General features: G+C 45.4%; 1 protein-coding gene across 2 annotated transcripts; it reads right to left on the bottom strand.

The window, feature by feature from the left end:
• Positions 1-6,779: 6,779 nt before the first annotated feature.
• Positions 6,780-21,017, bottom strand: MTHFS (methenyltetrahydrofolate synthetase). 2 transcript variants are annotated; one of them, XM_043490389.1, is made up of 3 exons: positions 20,812-21,017; positions 13,969-14,230; positions 6,780-7,218 (listed from the first exon to the last, which is right to left on the bottom strand). In XM_043490389.1, exons 1-3 carry the CDS (start codon positions 20,929-20,931, stop codon positions 6,995-6,997), a joined length of 606 nt encoding a protein of 201 aa, XP_043346324.1. In that variant the 5' UTR covers positions 20,932-21,017; the 3' UTR covers positions 6,780-6,994. The 2 variants fall into 2 exon arrangements, with proteins under 2 accessions (XP_043346324.1, XP_043346325.1); XM_043490390.1 differs by lacking the exon at positions 20,812-21,017 and adding an exon at positions 20,555-20,684.
• Positions 21,018-21,127: the final 110 nt, after the last annotated feature.

The raw sequence follows: 21,127 nt of genomic DNA, 5'->3' as shown, positions 1-21,127 counted from the left end.
TGCTAAAACTTAAAACACAGATTGGCATCTGCCCTGAACTCCACTGGCACATTAGAAAGTCCCATGTCCAGTTAGGCTGCAAACCAGAAAATAGTTGTTGGAAGTGTGAACAGAGGTGTTTAGTTCCTTTCAGCATATTGAGATGTACTGTGTTTTTCCAATATTCCCAGACATGTGATTTATGTATTATATTATGTAGTTTTTACTAAATCCATCCTCTTAAAATGGGTCTGTGTGTTTGTGTGCTCAATCACACAGTCATGTCGAACTCTTTGCGACCCCATGGACTGTATCTCACCAGGCCCCTCTGTCCATGGGATTTTCCCAGCAAGAATACTGGTGTGGGCAGCCATTCCCTTTTCCCAGGGATCTTGACACTACTGTCATCAAAATAATACCACTTTCTGAACAAACTTACGGTTGCTGGGGGGATGGGATAGGTAGGGAGTTTGGGATGGACATGTCAATTCAGTCACTCAGTCGTATCCGACTCTTTGTGATCCCATGGACTGCAGCAAGCCAGGCTTCCCTGTCCATCACCAGCTGCTGGAGCTTACTCAAACTCATGTCCATTGAGTCAGTGATGCCATCCAACCATCTCATCCTCTGTCGTCCCCTTCTCCTCCCACCTTCAATCTTCCCCAGTATCAAGGTCTTTTCAAATTAGTCAGTTCTTCGCATCAGGTGGCCAAAGTATTGGAGTTTCAGCTTCAGCATCAGTCTTTCCCATGAATATTCATAGTTGATTTCCTTTAGAATTGACTGGTTTGATCTCTTTGCAGTCCAAGGACTCTCAAGAGTCTTCTCCAACATTGATGTTGGAGCTGATGTTCAAAAGCATCAATTCATCAGCGCTCAGCTTTTTTGGAGTCCAACTCTCACATCCATACACGACTACTGGAAAAACCATAGCTTTGACTAGATGGACCTTGTTGACAAAGTAATGTATCTGCTTTTTAATATGCTGTCTACGTTGGTAATAGCTTTTCTTCCAAGGAGCAAGCGTCTTTTAATTTCATGGCTGCAATCACCATCTGCAGTGATTTTGGAGTCCCCCAAAATGAAGTCTGTCACTGTTTCCATTGTTTCCCCATCTATTTGCAATGAAGTGAATGGGACCAGATGCCATGGTCTTAGCTTTCTGAATGTTGAGTCTTAAGCCAACTTTTTCACTCTCCTCTTTCACTTTCATTAAGAATCTCTTCACTTTCTGCCATAAGGGTGGTGTCATCTGCATATCTGAGGTTATTGATATTTCTCCCAGAAATCTTGATTCCAGATTGTACTTCATCTAGCCTGGCATTTCTCATGATGTACTCTGCATATAAGTTAAATAAGCAGGGTGACAATATACAGCCTTGATGCACTCCTTTCCTGATTTGGAACCAATCTGTTTTTCCATGTCCAGTTCTAATTGTTGTTTCTTGACCTGCATACAGGTTTCCCAGGAGGCAGGTCAGGTAGCCTGGTATTCCCAACTCTTTAAGAATTTTCCACAGTTTGTTGTGATCCACACAGTCAAAGGCTTTGGCATAATCAATAAAGCAGAAGTAGATGTATTTCTGGAAATCTCTTGCTTTTTCTATGATCCAACAGATGTTGGCAATTTGATCTCTGGTTCCTCTGCCTTTTCTAGATCCAGCCTGAACATCTGGAAGTTCACGGTTCATGTACTATTGAAGCCCCGCTTGGAGAATTTTGAGCATTACTTTGATAGCCTGTGAGATGAGTGCAATTGTGTGGTAGTTTGAACATTCTTTGGCATTGCCTTTCTTTGGGATTGGAATGAAAACTGACCTTTTCCAGTCCTGTGGCCACTGCTGAGTTTTCCAAATTTGCTGACATTGAGTGCAGCACTTTCACAGCATCATCTTTCAGGATTTGGAATAGCTCAACCGGAATTCCATCACCTCCACTAGCTGTGTTCATAGTGATGGTTCCTAAGGCCCACTTGACTTCACATTCCAGGATGTCTGGCTCTAAGTGAGTGATCACACCCTTGTGATTATGTGTGTCATGAAGATCTTTTTTGTATAGTGCTTCTGTGTATTCTTTCCACCTCTTCTTAATATCTTCTGCTTCTGTTAGGTCCATACCATTTCTGTCCTTTATTGTGCCTATCTTTGCATGAAATGTTCCCTTGGTATCTCTAATTTTCTTGAAGAGATCCCTAGTCTTTCCCATTCTATTGTTTTCCTCTATTTCTTTGCATTGATCACTGAGGAAGGCTTTCTTATCTCTCCTTGCTATTTTTTGGAACTCTGCGTTCAAATGGGTATATCTTTCCTTTCGTCCTTTGCCTTTAGCTTCTCTTCTTTTCTCAGCTATTTGTAAGACCGCCTCAGACAGCCATTTTGCCTTTTTGCATTTCTTTTTCTTGGGTATGGTCTTGACCATTGCCTCCTGTACAATGTCATGAACCTCTATCCATACTTCTTCAGGCACTCTGCCTATCAGATCTAATCCCTTGATCTATTTGTAGCTTCCACTGTATAATTGTAAGGGATTTGATTTAGGTCATACCTGAATGGTCTAGTGGTCTTCTGTACTTTCTTCAATTTAAGTCTGAATTTGGCAATAAGGAGTTCATAAAATGAGCCACAGTCAGCTCCCGGTCTTGTTTTTGCTGACTGTATACAGCTTCTCCATCTTTGGCTGCAAAGAATATAAGCAATCTGATTTCAGTATTGACCATCTGGTGATGTCCATGTGTAGAGTCTTCTCTTGTGTTGTTGGAAGAGAATGTTTGCTATGACCAGTGCATTTTCTTGGCAAAACTCTGTTAGCCTTTGCCCTGCTTCATTCTGTACTCCAAGGCCAAATTTGCCTGTGACTCCAGGTATCTCTTGACTTCCTACTTTTGCATTCCAGTCCCCTATAATGAAAAGGACATCTTTTTTGGGTGTTAGTTCTAAGAGGTCTTGTAAGTCTTCATAGAACAGTTCAACTTCAGCTTCTTCAGCATTACTGGTCGGGGCATAGTTTTGGATTACTGTGATACTGAATGGTTTGCTTGGAAATGAACAGAGATCATTCTGTCATTTTTGAGACTGCACCCAAGTACTGCCTTTCGGACTCTTTTGTTAACTACGAGGGCTACCCCGTAAGGGATTCTTGTCCACATTAGTAGATATAATGGTCACCTGAGTTAAATTCACCCATTCCAGTCCATTTTAGTTCACTGATTCCTAAAATGTCGATGTTCACACTTGCCATCTCCTGTTTGACCACTTCCAATTTACCTTGATTCATGGACCTAACATTCCAGGTTCCTATACAATATTGCTCTTTATAGCATCAGACTTTACTTCTATTACCAGTCACATCCACAACTGGGTGTTGTTTTTGCTTTGGCTCTGTCTCTTCATTCTTTCTGAAGTTATTTCTCCACTGTTCTCCAGTAGCATATTGGGCACCTACCGACCTGCGGAGTTCATCTTTCAGTGTCCTGTCTTTCTGCCTCTTCATACTGTTCATGGGGTTCTCAAGGCAAGAATACTGAAGTGGCTTGCCATTCCCTTCTCCAGTGGACCACGTTTTGTCAGAACTCTCCACCATGACCCGTCTGTCTTGGGCGGCCCTACACGGCATGGCTCATGGTTTCATTGAGTTAGACAAGGCTGTGTTCCATGTGATCAGTTTGATTAGTTTTCTGTGATTGTGTTTTTCATTCTGTCCAGCCCTCTGATGGATAAGGATAAGAGGCAAATGGAAGTTTCCTGATGGGAGAGACTGACTGAGGGGGAAACTGGGTCTTTTTCTGATGAGCAGGGCCATGCTCAATCTTTAATCCAATTTTCTATTGATAGGTGGGGCTGTGTTTCCTATTGTTTGACCTGAGGCCAAACTATGGAGGAGGTAATGAAGATAATGGCAACTTCCTTCAAAAGGTCCCATGCAGGCACTACCACACTCAGTGCCCCCGACCGTGCACCTGGCCATAGCCGACCCCTGCCTCTGCCAGACTCCTGGATACTCACAGACGAGTCTAGGTCAGTCTTTTGTGGGGTCACTGCTCCTTTCTCCTGGGTCCTGGTGCACACAAAGTTTTGTTTGTGCCCTCCAGGAGTCTGTTTACCCCATCCTGTGTAAGTTCTGGTGGCACTATGTTGGGGTTAATGGCAACCTCCTCCAAGAGGGCTTATGCCATACCCAGTTTTGCTGCACTCAGAGCCCCTGCCCCTGTGGCAGGCCACTGCTGACTCGTGCCTCCACAGGAGACACTCAAACAAAGGCAGGTCTGGCTCAGTCTCTGTGGAGTCTCCTGGTACACACAAGGTTTTGTTTGAGCCCTTTGAGTGTCTCTGGTGGGCATGGGGTTTGATTCTATATGTGCTTTTGCCCCTCCTACCATCTTGCTGGGACATGTACACACTGCTATATTTAAAATGGGTAACAAAAAACTATTGTATAACACATGGAATTCTGCTCAATGTTATGTGCCAGCCTGAATGGGAGGGGGGTTGGGGGGAGAATGGATACATGTATATGTATGTCTGAGTTCCTCCACTGTTCATTTGAAACTATCACAACGTTGTTAATTGGCTATACCCCAATACAAAACGTTTTTGGTGTTAAAGAATAAAAATAAATTTGAAAAGAAAAAAAAAAATACTGGAGTGGGTGGTCATTTCCTTCTCCAGAGGACCTTCCTGACCCAGGGATCAAACCCACATCCCCTGCAATGGAAGACAGATTCTTAACCACGGGATTGGCATGGGAGGTCCCATGACAACTAAACTGACATGAAGGATGATGTGATGATGCGAAAAATGCCCAGAGCCACTTATGTAAGTGAAGGGACAGGGGAAGACTTCACAGAAGAGGAGGCAATGGAGCTGTCTTGAAGGATAAACTGGAGTCTCCCAGATGAACAAAAGAGGGAGAAGCACTGCAGCCAGAGAAAAATTAGCCCAAGAGGCAGGAAGGGTGGAAGAAACTGGTGGCGTTTGAGGAGCTGTGTGGTCATCCACACAACTGGGACAGGGAAGAGTGCCGGGAGAGCAGAGCCTGGAAGGAGATGAGCAGGGGTCCTTTGTGGTCAGGTTCATGTCTGGTAAGATCACTGTGACTGTGGTCTGAGAAAGAAAGGGAAGAGAAGTAGACAAAAGGCAGGAACCCAGGGCGGGGCTCTTGCCCAGTTCAGCTTAGACACTCAGAGTCTGGACAAAAGGGACAATAGGACGAGGCGAGGACGGAACAGGTTAAGAGAGACTTCCCAGGTGGCTTGGTGGGTAAGGAATCCGCCTGCAATCCAGGAGACACAGGAGACATGGGTTTGATCTTGGGGTTAGGAAGATCCCCTAGAGAAAGGCATGGCAACCCACTCCAGTATTCTTGCCTGGAGAAGCCCATGAACAGAAGAGCCTGGTGGGCTACAGTCCATAGGGTTTCAAAGAGACAACCAAACACAACTGAAGAGACTGAGCTCGTATGCATGCTCAGAGGCAGAAGCAATGGGACCTGGGGATAGGTACGGTGTGGGACGTGAGTGAAAGAACAGCACCCTGGAAGCCTCCTGGGTCTCTGGCTATAGCCAGACTTCCCCCACGAGACTCCTGTTCCCTGGCTGTGATGCCATCTACCAACCATCAGCTCAAATCTCATTTCCTGAGCAGACACCACCAATCAACAGAAATAACATCCAACTTGCAGGACACCAGACCTTTATTTTATTTTATTTTTTAATTTTAATTGGAGGCTAATTACTTTACAATATTGTGGCAGTTTTTGCTATACATTGACATCAATCAGCCACAGGTATACATGTGTCCCCCATCCTGAACCCCCCGCCCACCTCCCTCCCCCTCCCATCCCTCAGGGATGTCCCAGTGCACCAGCTTTGAGTGCTGGTTTCATGCATCGAACTTGGACTGGTCATCTATTTCACATATCGTAATATACATGTTTCAATGCTATTCTCTCAAATCATTCCACCCTCGCCTTCTCCCACAGAGTCCAAAAGTCTGTTCTTTATATCTGTGTCTCTTTTGCTATCTCACATATAGGGTCATCATTACCATCTTTCTAAATTCCATCTATATGCGTTAATATACTCTATTGCTGTTTTTCTTTCTCACTTACTTCACTCTGGCTCCAGTTTCATCTATCCCATTAGAACTGATTCAAATGCATCCTTTTAAGACACCAGTGACTTAAATGCATCAGTGACTGACACCGGAACAGCAGAGATGGGGACACATCAACCAGATTTAAATATTTAAATCATAAAAGGTTTCAGTCTGTTGTCCATCAAATGTTAGAAAGCGTCAGACACAATTTTCAGGTTGAGTAAGTGAAGTCATGATGAAAGGGGAGAATATTCTTGGGGAACTTTGAATGCAAAGCAAACCCCAAGTCATTCAGTAATTGCTGGGTCTCTGTGTGCCCGCCAGACTGACCCAGACCCCTGACAGGACTTCATGACAGTGTCCATTCCCCATAAGTTTCCTTTCCCCTCAGACTTTGAATTGGAGCACAGCGCCTCATGAATGTTCAGCTTACACTTCAAAGCAGAACCGGGGATCCCCTAAGGGCTCAAGTGGTAAAAAATCTGCCTGCAATGTGAGAGACCTGGGTTCAATCCCTGGGTCGAAAGGAGGTAACAGCAATCCACCCCAGTATTCTTGCGGAGAATCCCATAGACAGAGGCGCCTAGCGGGCTATAGTCCATGGGGTCACCAAGAGTCAGGCTTGACTGAGCAACTAAACCACCACCACCACAAAGCAGATGGACCAACCTGGGACTTTAAGGCCAGAAAGTTAAATTGAAAATCACACAGTGATAGCCTCTCTTTTAATCAATGTTCTATTACACACAAGGCTATTGATTTTTAAAACTGGTTTCATGTTAGGTGTATCTTACATTAAAAACAATATAGCCCATATTCATATTAGTGTGCAATTTCTACTAATTTCTGACAAAGAGAAAATACATTTTTTTTCTGGCACAAAACCTTGATTATTCAGCTGCGGTCGTCAGAGCCAAAGATGCTCAGCAGTCTTCGTAAAGCACTTCGTCTACCTTCACATCATTCTCATCCACCGGGACCTGGAGGCAGATCTGCTCTTTGAAAGCCAAGGCCAGGGTGTAGGGTTTCACGTCCTGGGACTGCAGACAGCGCTTCAGGTAGGTGTCATAGTAGCCCTTGCCCCGTCCCAAACGGTTGCTCTGTTTGTCGAACCCGAGACCCGGCATGAAGATGAGGTCAAGTCCCCCTGTGGAAAAGAGGAGCAAATTTATAAGGAAGGTTAATATGGACAGGGGCGAGGGCCACACCAGGTACCCACTGACTGGAGAGGGAGCAGCTACTGTATTTGTGATTGATGAGGCCACAGGCAATATCCATGTCACCAAGAGCCTGGGCCAGGAGGGGAAGGCACAGTACGTGCTACTGGCCCAAGCCGTGGATCAGACCGCCAATTGACCCCCAGAGCACCCACTGGAGTTCATTATCAAGGTGCAAGACGTCAGTAACAACCCACCCATCTTTCTCCTCAGACCCTACCATGGCACAATGTCCAATGTGGGCAGGAAAAGACTGATCACTTCCCGATCTGGTTTTTGTTTTTCAACGACGTCCTTTTTCTCTTTTTTTTGGAGTACAGTTGCTCTACAATGTTGTGTTAGTTTCTCTGTACAGCAAAGTGAACCAGCTGTATGTTTACATATGTCCACTCCCGCATGATCTCCCACCCTTGCCCCTCGAGGTCATCACAGAGCACCAAGCTGAGCTCCCTGTGCTACACAGCAGCTTCCCACTAGCTATCTCACACATGGTAGTGTATATAAGGATTGATAAATGATGTGTATTTCTTTTCTGACTTTTAATGAAATAGACGATCACTGTAGAAATTCTGAAAAAACTAAAAAGACAAAGAAAGAAAGAAAAATTACTCAGCAACTAGTAAGCCCATCATCCATCCTCTGGCAGTTCTTTCAAGTATACATGCTAAATTTGCTTCAGTCGTGTCTGACTCTGCGATCCCACGGACTGTAGCCTACCAGGCTCTTCTGTCCATGGGATTCTCCAGGCAAGAATACTGGCATGGATTGCCATGCCCTTCTCCATTTTTCATGTATACATGTATGAAAATGCCAGATTCCCAGGCCCTATCCACACCTAGTTAAAGAGAATCTCAAGACTTCCCTGGTGGTCCAGTGGCTGAGAGGCTGCTATCCCTACACAGGTGCCCCGGATTCTATCTCTGGTCAGGGAACTAGATCCCACGAGCCACAATTAAGAGTTCACATGGCTCAACTAAAGATCCCACATGCCACAACTAAGACCTGGCACAGACAAATAAATAAAAATAAATGTTAAAGAAGATGAAGAGAATCTCCAAGGATAGGGCCTAAGAAGTCCTTTTTCTCTTAATTTCTTTCTCTAAGCATACAGATGACCCTACACACACTCCTGCCAAGTTTGGGAGCCAATGTCCTAGTGCGCTGACAACTGGCAGAGCGGGAGAGGGTCAGAGGGAAATCAGGAAGGACAGAGCTCTTGTCAAAGTCGACGAGCAGCAGTAGGGTGAGCTGTTAGGAGGGCCAAGCTGACCCTTTTCATCTCCCCTCTTACAGAAGCGGGGAGGCCAAATTGTCCTGCTTTCCTGGATTCACGTTAATGCGACCTTTGACCTATTCAGGAACATTCCAAAGGTACCAGATGGGGTCCCGTGGTTGGTCCTCTGGCCAGAACTCTCCCAGGGACACAAGGACCAGAAATGGCCATGGTGTTGTCACCACAGGGCTCAGAGAGGAGGGCAGGGTCTTCAAAGTTACAAAAAGCTGTCCACAGTTAGAGGTGTGCAGAAGGCCACAAAGGTCGTGAGGAGCTCCGTGGACTCTGTGAGTCCAGGGAGTGACCCTCCAGCCCCTGGCGGGGAGCCATACACACCAGCGTTTCTCACAAGCAGCAGAACACACCCAACCCAGCCGTCTACCTGGTGGCCATCCTGTACCGAGCCTCAGCCTTCTGAGGGTTGTCCTGTGGTCTGAGGGCTGTCCTGGGGGGGTCCAAGTGACCTCCAGCTTAGTAGGGACTGACCACGCACACAGCGTTGCTGGCAAAGACGTACCAGCAAGGGCTGGCCCCCCACTATCAGCAGCTGTTCTGACTGCCTGCGGAACTGCGAAATGAACTCAGCTTCTCCTGGGCACTCAGCACACCTGCCAACCCCTGCCTGCCAAAACCTGGCTGAGCACACCTCCGATGACAGGCATGACCTTCTTGAGGAAACCTGCTCATCTACTCTAATCCCAACTTGCTATAGGGCTCTGGCCACTGACCGTCACCTTCCCTCCCTGTCCCTGCTCTGCTCATCTCTCTCAGGAATCACAGTGACTTCTGGCTTAGACTCCGCCCCCTCTAAGTCCTCCTCCTGAGCTTAGAGTTCAGCTCTGTCATTATGCCCAGAACACACCTGCACACATCTTTTCCTGCGTTCCTTTGTGGACCCACGTCACAGAACATAAGGAAAGAGTTTCCCGTAGAAGGAAGTAGAAACAACGTCAGCAGCTGGAAAAAGGACAGTAAGGTACACACAGGACACTATCATCAGAGTCAGCAACAAGGGAATTGGCAGGGTAAGGTTAACTTTGGGAGATGGGGCAGACGCTGAGCTGTACAATCTTCATCGACACTCCCCCACCCCCTGGCAAAAAATAAAAGCCTAGGAACTAGGCCCTGAAAAAAAATGAGGAAAGAGGATTCTCTAAAGGCCTTAATTTATTCTTGAGACTGAAAGTACACACTAGGCACTGAGGATTCAGTTCACCTTCACAAAACATCCTTTTTACCTCTGGCCAAGGAGGCGGCAGCTGGGCCACAGACACCTCTTAGGATGCTCTGAACTCAGACTGTCCATCCTGGGTTTTGTAGGACAATATAATCAGCTTGGCCAGAGGGCTCCTTTTAATACTAAAGAGAAAGCTGAAAACAGTAAGTGTGAGAGTCCAGCAGTTAAACGGAGCTTTCTAACATTCCTTTCAACACATCCTATGCATAACCTTCTCTCTCTTTCTCCTTGCTCTTCTTGCTAAGTTCATTATCATGGCCACATCTCCACAAAATCCTCTACAGGAACTTGATAAACTTCTCCATGCCCGCTCTGTATCCTGCCAGAAACCTCAGCTCAACTTTTTGAAGATGCCATTTCTCCTGGAATTCCAACTGTCATCCCAGCTCCAGGCCCTGCTGGTCCAAATCCATCTTTCACCATGACTCCCTATGTCCCAAAACTCTCCGTCAATAACAATCTCCTAAAGGTAACATCCACATCCTTAACTGGGGGCACAGCCACAACACTCTCATCCAATCACCTCGCCCATAGCATCTCCCATTACACTTGGGCGATCCTAGATAAATGGATAGATTCCTTGTCCCACACGTCTGCCCCATGACTTCCTGCTTTTGCTCTTGGGATGCTATTTTCCATGTCTGTAAATAATCTTTTTTTTTAACTTTTTATTTTGTTTTGGGGTATAGTCGATTAACAATGTAGTGATAGTTTGATAGTTTCAGGTGAAGAGAGAAGGGACTCAGCCATACATATACATGTATCCATTCTCCCCCAAACTCCCCTCCCATCCAGGCTGCCACATAACATTCAGCAGAGTTCCCTGTGCTGTACAGTAGGTCCTTGTTGGTTATCCATTTTAAATATAGCAGTGTGCACATGTTTAATCTTTTCACCAATTTGTCTGTTATAACAGTCCTCACGGACAGCAGTGAAATGTCCATCCAGCTATCCCTGCCCATGCAGTCTGGTGTGATCAGCTCATATCCTACACTGCGAGGTGCCCATGGTCCATTAAGCAGGCAGAATCCTTTCTCCTACCTCTGGGAACAGTTTTTGTGGTTCCCCAGAAAGATGCTGATCTAGTTCTATTTACTATGAAGGGAAGAATGAGAGTAAAAGATAAAATAAGACATCTCTTGTTATCTAAGTTTCCTGACTATATTCAAGTAGCCACCTGTTCAGATCATCCTATGCAACATCTGACTCTTATCCAAAGTCCACCTTCTAGAAGAGGAGAAGAAACACAGAAGCTAACATTTGTGAAGTGTCTACAATGTGGCAGGCACCATTCTATACCCCTGGGACAGAAGGATGAATCACATAAGCTGATCAGTTCATCTACCTGGTGAGGCAGGAGGGCAAGCATTACTACCATCCCCTGAAGAAAGATACATACACAGTGCTCAGAGAGGTTTAACTGCTCCTTGAAGGCATTCAGCTCATAAGAAATGAAGCTGAGGGCTTGCAGTCCAGGTGGATCGCAATTCCACAGCATACGCTGCTCCTGCTGCTGAAGGCACAGGTGACCTCAGTCAAATGGACAGAGGATAGAGGACAAGAACAGGCACCTTAGAGCCAGTGGTGCAGAGGAGTTGCGGGTGCAGGGTGCAAGATATGCTATTATTGTTGTTTAGTCGCTCAGTCATGTCCACCTCTTTTGTGGCTCCATGGATGGTAGCCCACCAGGCTCCTCTGTCCATGGGATTCTCCAGGCAATAATACTGCAGTGGGTTGTCATTTCCTCCTCCAGAGGATCTTCTTGACCAACCCAGGGATCCAACCTATGTCTCCTGTGGCTCCTGCATTGCAAGCAGATTCTTTACCGAGCCACTGGCAAAGCCCATCATGGATGGATATAATATCAAATATTATATGATCTCACTTGTATGTGGAACCTAAAAAAATAATACAAATGAATCTACATACAAAATAGAAACAGACTCACAGACACAGAAAACAAACTTATGTTTACCAAAGGGGGAAACAGGTTTGGATAAATTAGGAGTATAGGACTAACAGACACAAATTACTATTCATAAAATAGATAAGCAACAAGGATTTACTATATAGCACAGGAAACTATGTTCAAAAATCTTAAAATAACTTTTAATGGACAACAATGGAGAAAATACATATATGTAACATATGTATGACTGAATCACTTTGCTACACACCTAAAACTAACACAATATTGTAAAGCAACTATATTTCAATTTTTTTTTAAATAGGGTTGGGGAACTGAAAGAGATTCAGAGTGGGCTGGAATTCAGATGATAAAGTAAGGGAGTAGAAAGATGTACAAATGGAAAGAATAGCAAGGCTCAATCAGGAAGACCCTTGGATTTTTTGTTTCATTTTTATTTTTTTGGTCATACCTTGCAGCATGTGGGACCTTAGTTCCCTCACCAGGGATCTAACCTGTACCCCTTACACTGGAAGGTCCATCTAAACCACTGGACCTCCAGGGAAGTCCAGGAAGAATCTTGTTAAGGAATGTTTACTTCAAAGTAAGGGCAGCAGAAAGTCAATGCAAGACTTTAAACTGGGGAGAGAAGAAGTCAACTTTGCATTTCAGAAATCTTGTTGCAATGACTATATAAATAATATGACTGAGAGGGAGGACAGAATACAAGGCGTGGAGAGGAAGAAGAGTTGGGAGGCTATTATAACCCAGACAAGGGGGGATAGTGGCTTGGACTGCAGTGGGATAAGAGAGAAGTGGATAGATTGAATAAGTATTAATCCTCAGGGGTTTCCCTGGTGGCACAGTAGTAAAGAACCTATCTGCCAATGCAGGAGACCTGGGTTCAATCCCTGGATCAGGAAGATCCCCAGGAGAAGGAAATGGGAACCCACTCCAGAATTCTTGCCTGGGAAATCTCATGAACAGAGAAGTCTGTCGGGCTGCAGTCCATGGGGTCACAAAGAGTTGGACACAACTTAGTGACTGAACAACAAGTAAAATCACCCGGAGTTGGCAATGGGCCACACATGGAACATGCGAGAAAGAGAAGAATCAAGGGTGATCTTGAGACTTGTGATGTGGTCAACTGGGTGAGTGAGCGTACAATACACTAAGAGAAACACAAGACAGGAGGCATAAGGGAGCATGATTCACTTTGGAACATGTTGTGTGTGAGATGACCATGTGACGCCCAAGGAGTTGACAAGTCTGTGCTGGAGACACAAATGCTTACAGCATTAATAATAACGTACTCATGACCAGACTTCCCTGGTGGACTTCCCTGGTGGCTCAGATGGTAAAGTATCTGCCTACAATGTGGGAGACCTGGGTTCAATCCTTGGGATGGGAAGATCCGGAGAAGGAAATGGCAACCCACTCCAGTATTCTTGCCTGGAAAATTCCATGGATGGAGGAGCCTACAGTTAATGGGGTTGCAAAGAGTTGGACACAACTGAGAGACTTCACTCACTCACTAATTACCAGACAGACTGCAACTGAAACCACGGAAAATGCAGGTTTTTTTTTTTTTAATTTGGCTGCGCTGGGCCTTTGCTGAAGCACAAGGGTTCTTCCTACAGCCGGAGGGTTTATTTGCCCCAAGCCATGTGGGATCTCAGTTTCCCAACCAGCGACTGAACCCGCAGGGAAGGCAGGTTCTTAAACACTGGACCTCCAGGGAAGTCCTGGGAAACAAAGTATTATTTAGGAAAAATGTATTATCCAACCCAGAAGTTCAGGGCAACAGTCTGTGAAAAGGAACAATACCTTCGTCCTGCTTAGTCACTCAGTCATGTCTGACTCTTTGTGACCCCATGGACTGCAGTCCGTCAGGCTCCTCTGTCCATGGGATTCTCCAAGCAAGAAAGGTGGAGTGGGTTGCCATTTCTTTTCCCAGGGGATCTTCCTGACCCAGGGCACGAACCCAGGTCTCCTTGCATCGTAGATGGATTCTTTGCCAACTGAGCTTCCAGGGAAGCCCCTAACAATATCTTGATACTTCACTATTACAGTTGACATGTCACAGAGGGCATCTCACCCTAAGTCAGGTTAAGTGGGTGGCTTGGAACATAAGTGAAATGCACATTCATCCCTGTAGAAAAAGTGACCCTCCCGACTCGACCACGACAAGCAGATCAGAGGTTTAACAGCCAGCGCAGCAGGACAGCATCCTAAGGTGGCAGTTCTAACACTGTAACGCTCACCTGTTGACAAGGCCTCCTCCAGGACCGCATCCTCCCCAGGCTGCTGAATGTTCCAGGAAGTTCTGGGCAGTGAAGCGATCTCCTCTGGCGATGCTAACTTCACCATATCCATGTGATTGCTCTGCAACTGGTACCGCGGGATAAAGCAGGTTTTGCCTTGTCGGAAAATGTCCTTGATGATCTCCTCTGTCTCAATTTCATCTGGCATGCTCAGAAAGATGGACACCCTTTTGGACTTTTGATATTCACTATGGGTAAACACCTAAGCGAGAAATGATGGCAGTTAAATTTTCCCAGATGATACTTTTAAAACAAGTGGCTCCCCTTAACAGGTTTAACACTTCCTCCCTTTTCTCTCAGACTTCTCCAAACTCTTTAACCAAAAACACACATACAAACAGTGGAGTGATAAAAATATGTCAAATAATATTGCATCCTGAAGCCTGACTCGTACTTCTGGACCCAACACTTACTTCTCTGATCCCTTAACGCCTCTCTGGCACATCTACTCTTTGTTATTGTTGTTGAATCTCTAAGTCGTGTCTGACTCTTTGGGACCCCATGGACTGCAGCACGCCAGACTCCCCTGCCCTCCACTATCTCCCAAAGTTTGCTCAGATTCATGCCCACTGAGTCGGTGATGCTATATAATCATCTCATCCTCTGCTGGCCTATTCTCCTTTTGCCCTCAATCTTCCCAGATCTTTTCCTACTCTAGCAGATGCAAAACTTCATTAAAAGGTCACGGTGGGACCCTGCTGTCTAAAAATATGGAAAATTCCAAACTTGACCACCACCACTGGACCACAGGGAAGTCCTTGTCTTTGTTAACATTTTAACATTCATTTCAATAGAAGAGCTTTAGCAATTAGGAGGGAGGTGTGTAGTGCCCATTCTAGCAGACTTCTCTCTTTCCCTCAGAGTCTCTGCTTTAACTCCGAACCTTGGCTCCCATAAGCTTGTTTTTTTTTTCCTCTGTGGCTGTTGTTGTCATTGTTTTAATATTTATTTGACTGCATCAGATCTTAGTTGCGACATGTGGGATATTTAGTATTTAGTTGTAGCATGTGGGATCTATTTCCCTGACCAGGGATGGAACCCAGCCCCCTACATTGGAAGTACAAAGTCTTAGGCACTGGACCACCAGGGAAGCCACCCCTCAACCCCCAACCAGCACAAGTTTCTTTACTCCCTAGATTGTCAGCCTTCTCTCCTCTCAAATTCCACCACTTAAGCCCAATTCAAGTCCTAACTTTTCCTGACTTCTGCAGAACCCTCACTATGTGTAGAGTCACTATACAACCTAACAGCTATGTGCTGCTGCTGTTAAGTCAATTATTCATTGTTTTGTGAGTCCTAAACAGAGCATCCTAGCCAGTCTATAAACTCCCTGGTGCAGACGACATGCCATACAATTCTGTTGGCACTACCCATGTCCCTCCCAATTGCTAAAGCTCTTCTATTCAAATGAATGTTAAAATGTTAACAAAGACCAGGACTTCTCTGATGGTCCAGTGGTTAAGACTTCCACTGCACAGGGCAAGGGTTGATCCCTGGTCGGGCAGCTAAAATCCCACATGCCACAGTTGTTGCTGCTCAGTCGTGTCCAACTCTTTGCAACCCCGTGGACTGCAGCACACCAGGCTTCCCTGTCCTTCACCATCTCCCAGAGTTTGCTCAAACTTAGGTCCATTGAGTCGGTGATGCCATCCAACCATCTCATCCTCTGTTGTCCCCCTTCTCCTCCTGTCCTCAATATTTCCCAGCATCAGGGTCTTTTCCAATGGGTCGGCTCTTCACATCAGGTGGCCAAAGTATTGGAGCATCAGCTTGGGCATTATTCCTTCCAATGAATATTTAGGGTTAGTAGGTGCACCAAAAATAATTTTTTTAATAATATAAAAAATAAAAGTGTTCACAAAGATGGAAGGTGGGGGATCCTGGAGAAGCAAAGGCCCTCTAAAATGAGTGCCACGTTGTGTTAATAAGGAGGACCTGGGTGAAAGCATTCTTTTGTACTCAGTTTAACAAGAAGCAGGAGCAATGGGCTGAGCGTTGCTCGCTATAGAAATGTTAATAATCCCAGAACATCCCCAGTCTCTGAAGTTAGCCCTCAGCTCCCTTCTCTTCCTTTTCTGTTCTGCCCTGTTCTCCGAGCTAAGAAGGAAAAGTGACTGCAAAGGTGGCTTATAAATATGAGTGCCAGAAAGACACAGGCACAGTGTCCAGTTATTCCTCATAAAAAAGGACTCAGAGTTAAGTAGACAAAGCACACCAAACCAGTGCCAAGGAAGGAAGCTAACTCCATCTTTCTGAGCAGTTACAAAGCTGTTATCAGGCCCAAAGTGGGCAAAGCAAATGGAACTGTGAGACCTGGATACTGGGCAGACCTGAGGCTTTTGGCACCCAAGTACTTTCTGGGAAAGTTAAGTGTCTGTCTTGGGCTCTTTAAAGCAGAACATAGAAAATCAAAACCTGAACAAGCAGTAACAAACATCAGTTAAAATTCAGTGTGAGACTGTGTATACACACTTACCTTTCTTCCTCAAATCTCATTTATGTGCACATACACATGCGTGCACATAAGTGCTCAGTCCTGTCCAATTCTTTTGCAACCCCATGGACTGTAGCATGGCAGGCTCCTCTGTTCATGGGGTTTCCCAGGTAAGAATACTGGAGTGGGTTGCCATTTCCTTCTCCAGGGGATCTTTCCCACCCAGGGATGGAACCTGCATCTTCTGCATTTTCAGATGGGTTCTTTACTACTGAGCCACCAGAAAAGCCCTGGATAGGATAATATTTACAGATAAGAGCAACAGATTACAACACTGGGAGAACAAGGATATAGGTCAGACAAGAATCCGTTCTTACCACAGAATTCCAAAGTGACTACTAAAAGCAAAGGAAATCCCCATTTTAGTGATCACACCCTCACTCATAAATATGTACAGACAATAAAGGTTCATCAAACATTTTAGAAAGCCAAACACTAATTAGAAGGATTTTTTTTTTAGAAGGATTTTTTAAAAGGGGAGGTGAGGGGACTGATCCAGCAGGAAACAGATAATTATAATTCAGAGAACATGGATTTTTTTTTTTTTAATTCTAATTAGTCTTCTCAGACAAGTTCAAGAAGATAGATGCATCTATAGGGCAAAAGGCTGCTTTGGAAAGAAAGCAGAGAATTTTTTTAAATACTTGGAAATTAAGATTACCAAAATTAAAACAATTCAGAAGTGGGACTTCCATGTTGGTCCAGTGGCTAAGACTCTGTGTTCCCAATGCAAGGGTCCTGGGTTCCATCCCTGGTCAGGGAACTAGATTCCACCTGCTGTAACTAAGTCCCTCCTGTGTGCTTAGTCACTCACTTCTGTCCAACTCTTTGCGACCCTATGGACTGTAGCCTGTCAGCCTCCTCTGTCCATGGGGATTCTCTAGTCAAGAATATTGGAGTGGGTTGCCATGCCCTCCTCCCCAGGGGATCTTTCCAACCCAGGGATCAAACCCAGGTCTCCTGCATTGAAGGCAGATTCTTTAACATCTGAGTCACCAGGGAAGCAGTCAAATAAATAAATATTTTTTAAAAAAGAAAGAAATTGGCACATAGGATGTCAGATAAAATGAGTACTGGGCACTCATTTCCTCATCTTATTTGCTGAGAAGTCAAACTACAGCATAAAGTTTAATTTCTTTACTATATATCATTTTCTGGTAACAGTTCTAAATTATTTTTTTAAAATTTCTGTCAATAAGAATATGCCTACTTTAAAATTATTGGAGAAAGGCATCATTTAATACCTTTATTGTATTGAATACACATTATGGCAAATCATTGTTCTAGTCCCAGTACGTTGATATTTTGGGCCTTGATCCATGGGTTGGTCATGAAACAACAGTGAGTTATAATCAGCAAATGAAATAGAAAATATTGGAGTTCATCATATACAGTAAGTTATGAAATCTTTGGTTATGAAATAGACGTCTTATATGAGTACATCTGGGTATATGGGCTCAAGTGTATTTATTACTGAGAGTTGTGGGTCTCTCCTCAGATGCCAGCGCTCAGCTGTCAGTGTACTACTAGCAGTGGTCCTGTCTCTATATGGCTCCTATTCCCACCTCGAGTGTTTTGTTTCTAATCTACCATAAGACAAAGAAACCAAACTGAACTCATCTTTATTTTCCCCATGCCCCTCCAAAATCCACTCCAACACCTATATTCCTTGCACCTAGTAATGTTAAAAACCCTTTATCAGGACTTCCCTGGTGGTCCAGTATTTAAAAATCCACCTTGCAATCCAGGGAAAGCAGGTTCAATCCCTGGTTAGGGAGCTAAGATCCCACATGCTGGGGAGCAACTAAGCCCATGTACCTCAACTAAGACCCAACACAGCCAAATAAATAAGTATTAAAAAATAAATAAATAAACCTTTACCTCCAGCTCTAAATTCTGAAATCATAAGTGACTCCCCATTCCCAGTACTTTCTAATGTCATCCAATTAATTGCCCAATCCTGCTGGGTCTCACTGCATAGTCTCCCATTCACCTGCCTTTTTCCACTCAGCTTCACCATCCACACCCTTGTTTACAGCTTTATTATCTCTCATCTAAACTATCACAACAGCCCCTTACTGCCCTCCAAATATTTTTTCCTCATTCTTCCATCCCCAACCTATATTCCAAAAGTGCTGCCAATATTCTCTTCCTACAGGATTTATCAATACATCCCTTAGCCACTTATATAATCCTCATAATAGGTCTTGCAAGGATGGCATTATCCCTTTTACAGATAAGGAACCAGAGGCTCAGAATGATTAAGGGATTTGTCCAAGGCCCTAGGCAGCTAAAATGCAGTGTAGCCAGATTTAATCCAGATCTGCAGAGCTCCAAAATCCATGTTCAACTGTGCCTTTCCTTCTCTTGCCAAATTATTCCTGTACATGTTCATTCATCCTACCTTCCCTTCACCTGACAAAATTCATCTTGTACTACAAAAAACATCTCAAACATCTCCATATAGAACGAAAGCCTTCTGAGTCCCCCTCCCCTAAGTTATAATTCTACAGTTGATGTTCACCAGATCCAGATTATCTGAAAGTACTGGAATTCTTTATTCACATGCCTGTTTCTTCTTTCAGACTGCTCCTTTAGATCAACAATCCTATCTTTTTCATCCTATAACCAAGCACATGGCTAAGTATGGGCCACAGGAGGGTTCAAAATGGGCTTCCCTGGTGGCTCAGTGGTAAAGCCTGATGGCTCCTCCAGTGAAGGAGACATGGGTTCAATCCTTGGTCCGGGGAGATCCCCTGAAGAAGGAAACAGCAACCCACACCAGTATTCTTGCCGGAAAAATTCCATGGACAGAGGAGCCTGGTGTGTCCATGGGATCACAAAAGTCAAACATGCCTTAGTGACTAAACAACAAAGGGTTCAGTATATGTGAATTAATTAGCTAAAATTTAAGCACCTAGAGAGTAAGGATAAGATGGTATGCGTCTCTACATTCACTAAAGCAACCAATGCCTTCCTCAAAATCGCTAAAAATACTGAGTTTGAAGAAACTAACATCTGCATAGAGCACCCCCCTCATGCACACCTATATACACAAAGAGTGGAATGAAATGCTTGTATTCGCTTTACTGTTTTAAACCATAGGAACTTTGAATTTGAGAAACTAATGGATGGTAGAATAGTGAAGGGTAATTAGGAAATTCTTATGGCACATCTAATTTCAAGGCACATCAAGGCAAAGAAGCTAATTTAACAAATATATTTACCAAATATAACATTGGTATATTAACATCCTGATAACATCTAAATATAACATCCGCATGTTGAGGAAGACAGATCACTAGTTTGACACAGAATCACTAATATTTAGTTATTCACAGGACACTCATTTTTTTCCCCCTCTGGTGTCCAACAAAAACCAGTCTCACAGACACCTTTGGCACATGCCTCTGGGACAGGATCTGTCGACCGTTTTACTGATAAGAGAAACTGGTATCATCACATGAACAAAGTATCAATGTATAGCAAGTTAGTCCGCGAAAGTAACAAACTGGAGGCACCAAAACCAAGAGACAGGAAACCGGAATCCGTTCCCTCTCTCCTGCTTCCTATCTTCTTGAGCAGACTGAGTATGAGAATCAGTTCTTTCTGTCATTAATTCAAAAATGTACTTAACGTTCACCTACAGCGTCATAGAAGGATAGGCCCGAGGCCACGGAGACAGGGCCCAGCCCTCCACAGGCCCCGAAGGGCTTCCATCCTTGAGCATCTCTGCACCCTATTTTGCACTTGCTCCTCTGAAGTAACTGTATCTTTCTCTGGTCATTTTACTGCTATGGACTCTTTCTCATAACTTTTTTTTTTCGGCCACATCACGAAGCGTGAAGGATCTTAGTTCTCCAAGACCAGAGATCAAACCCGTGGCCCCTGCATTGGGAGGTCCGCAGTCGTAACCATCGGAAGTCCCTATAATTCTTTAAGCGTCACTAAAGGCACCTTGGACCCAGGTGGTCCCGCCCTCCAGATCTTTCTGTTCTCACGCTGCTCTTGCCTCAGCACCCTGTCACCCACCTCCATCCTCTCCCTCACAAGGCCCATAACTCTCCACGCCGCGCTGATTCCCGCCACACTGTGCCCAACAGCACCCCGACACCCACAGTGGGACTCGCGCGCGCTCACGGGGACATGGCACGCGCGCGCTCAGCGAACGTGCGCGCGGCGGGCGGACGTGCGCGCGCCCAAAAGGGCCGCGCCTGCGCAGATCCGCAGGTCTGGCGTCGCCCAGCTGCAGCCCCGGCGCGGAGGTGGCTGTCGTCGTGGTCTCTCACCTTCTGGGCCAAGAGGTGGGACTGGCGCAGCCGCTCCTCAGCGCTTAGCGCCCGCAGACGCTGCTTCAGCTCGGCCCGCAGGCTCCGCTTGGCGCCGCTCACGGCCACCGCTGCCGCCATCTCCTGGTGCGATCCAGCCCCAGGCCGCACTCGGCGAGGTCCTCCAGCCCAAGGGTGGGTGTGGCCGCGCCCCCCACCCCCTCCGCTTCCGGCCCCGGGTGCACCACGCCTCCCGCCCTGGCGACCCGGCGTCGTGCCGCCTTCGCGATCGATGCGCGCCCCACCCCCAGCAGATGAAGGGAAAGGGTTTCCCTGC

This window comes from Cervus canadensis, chromosome 17 (assembly GCF_019320065.1).
Source record: "Cervus canadensis isolate Bull #8, Minnesota chromosome 17, ASM1932006v1, whole genome shotgun sequence".
In the NCBI taxonomy this organism is placed as follows: Eukaryota; Metazoa; Chordata; class Mammalia; order Artiodactyla; family Cervidae; genus Cervus; species Cervus canadensis.
Note: the sequence above shows the minus strand (reverse complement) of the source record. Positions and strands in the feature narration are given on the sequence as shown.

What these genes read in the sequence shown, in the direction of transcription:
- MTHFS (XM_043490389.1), bottom strand. Translation starts at nt 20,931, where the DNA reads ATGGCGGCAGCGGTGGCCGTGAGCGGCGCCAAGCGGAGCCTGCGGGCC. An exon ending in CCCACCTCTTGGCCCAGAAG is followed by an intron (nt 14,231 to 20,811) that starts GTGAGAGACCAC and finishes TTTCTCGCTTAG; the next exon opens with GTGTTTACCCATAGTGAATA. An exon ending in GGAGGAGGCCTTGTCAACAG is followed by an intron (nt 7,219 to 13,968) that starts GTGAGCGTTACA and finishes TCTTTTCCACAG; the next exon opens with GGGGACTTGACCTCATCTTC.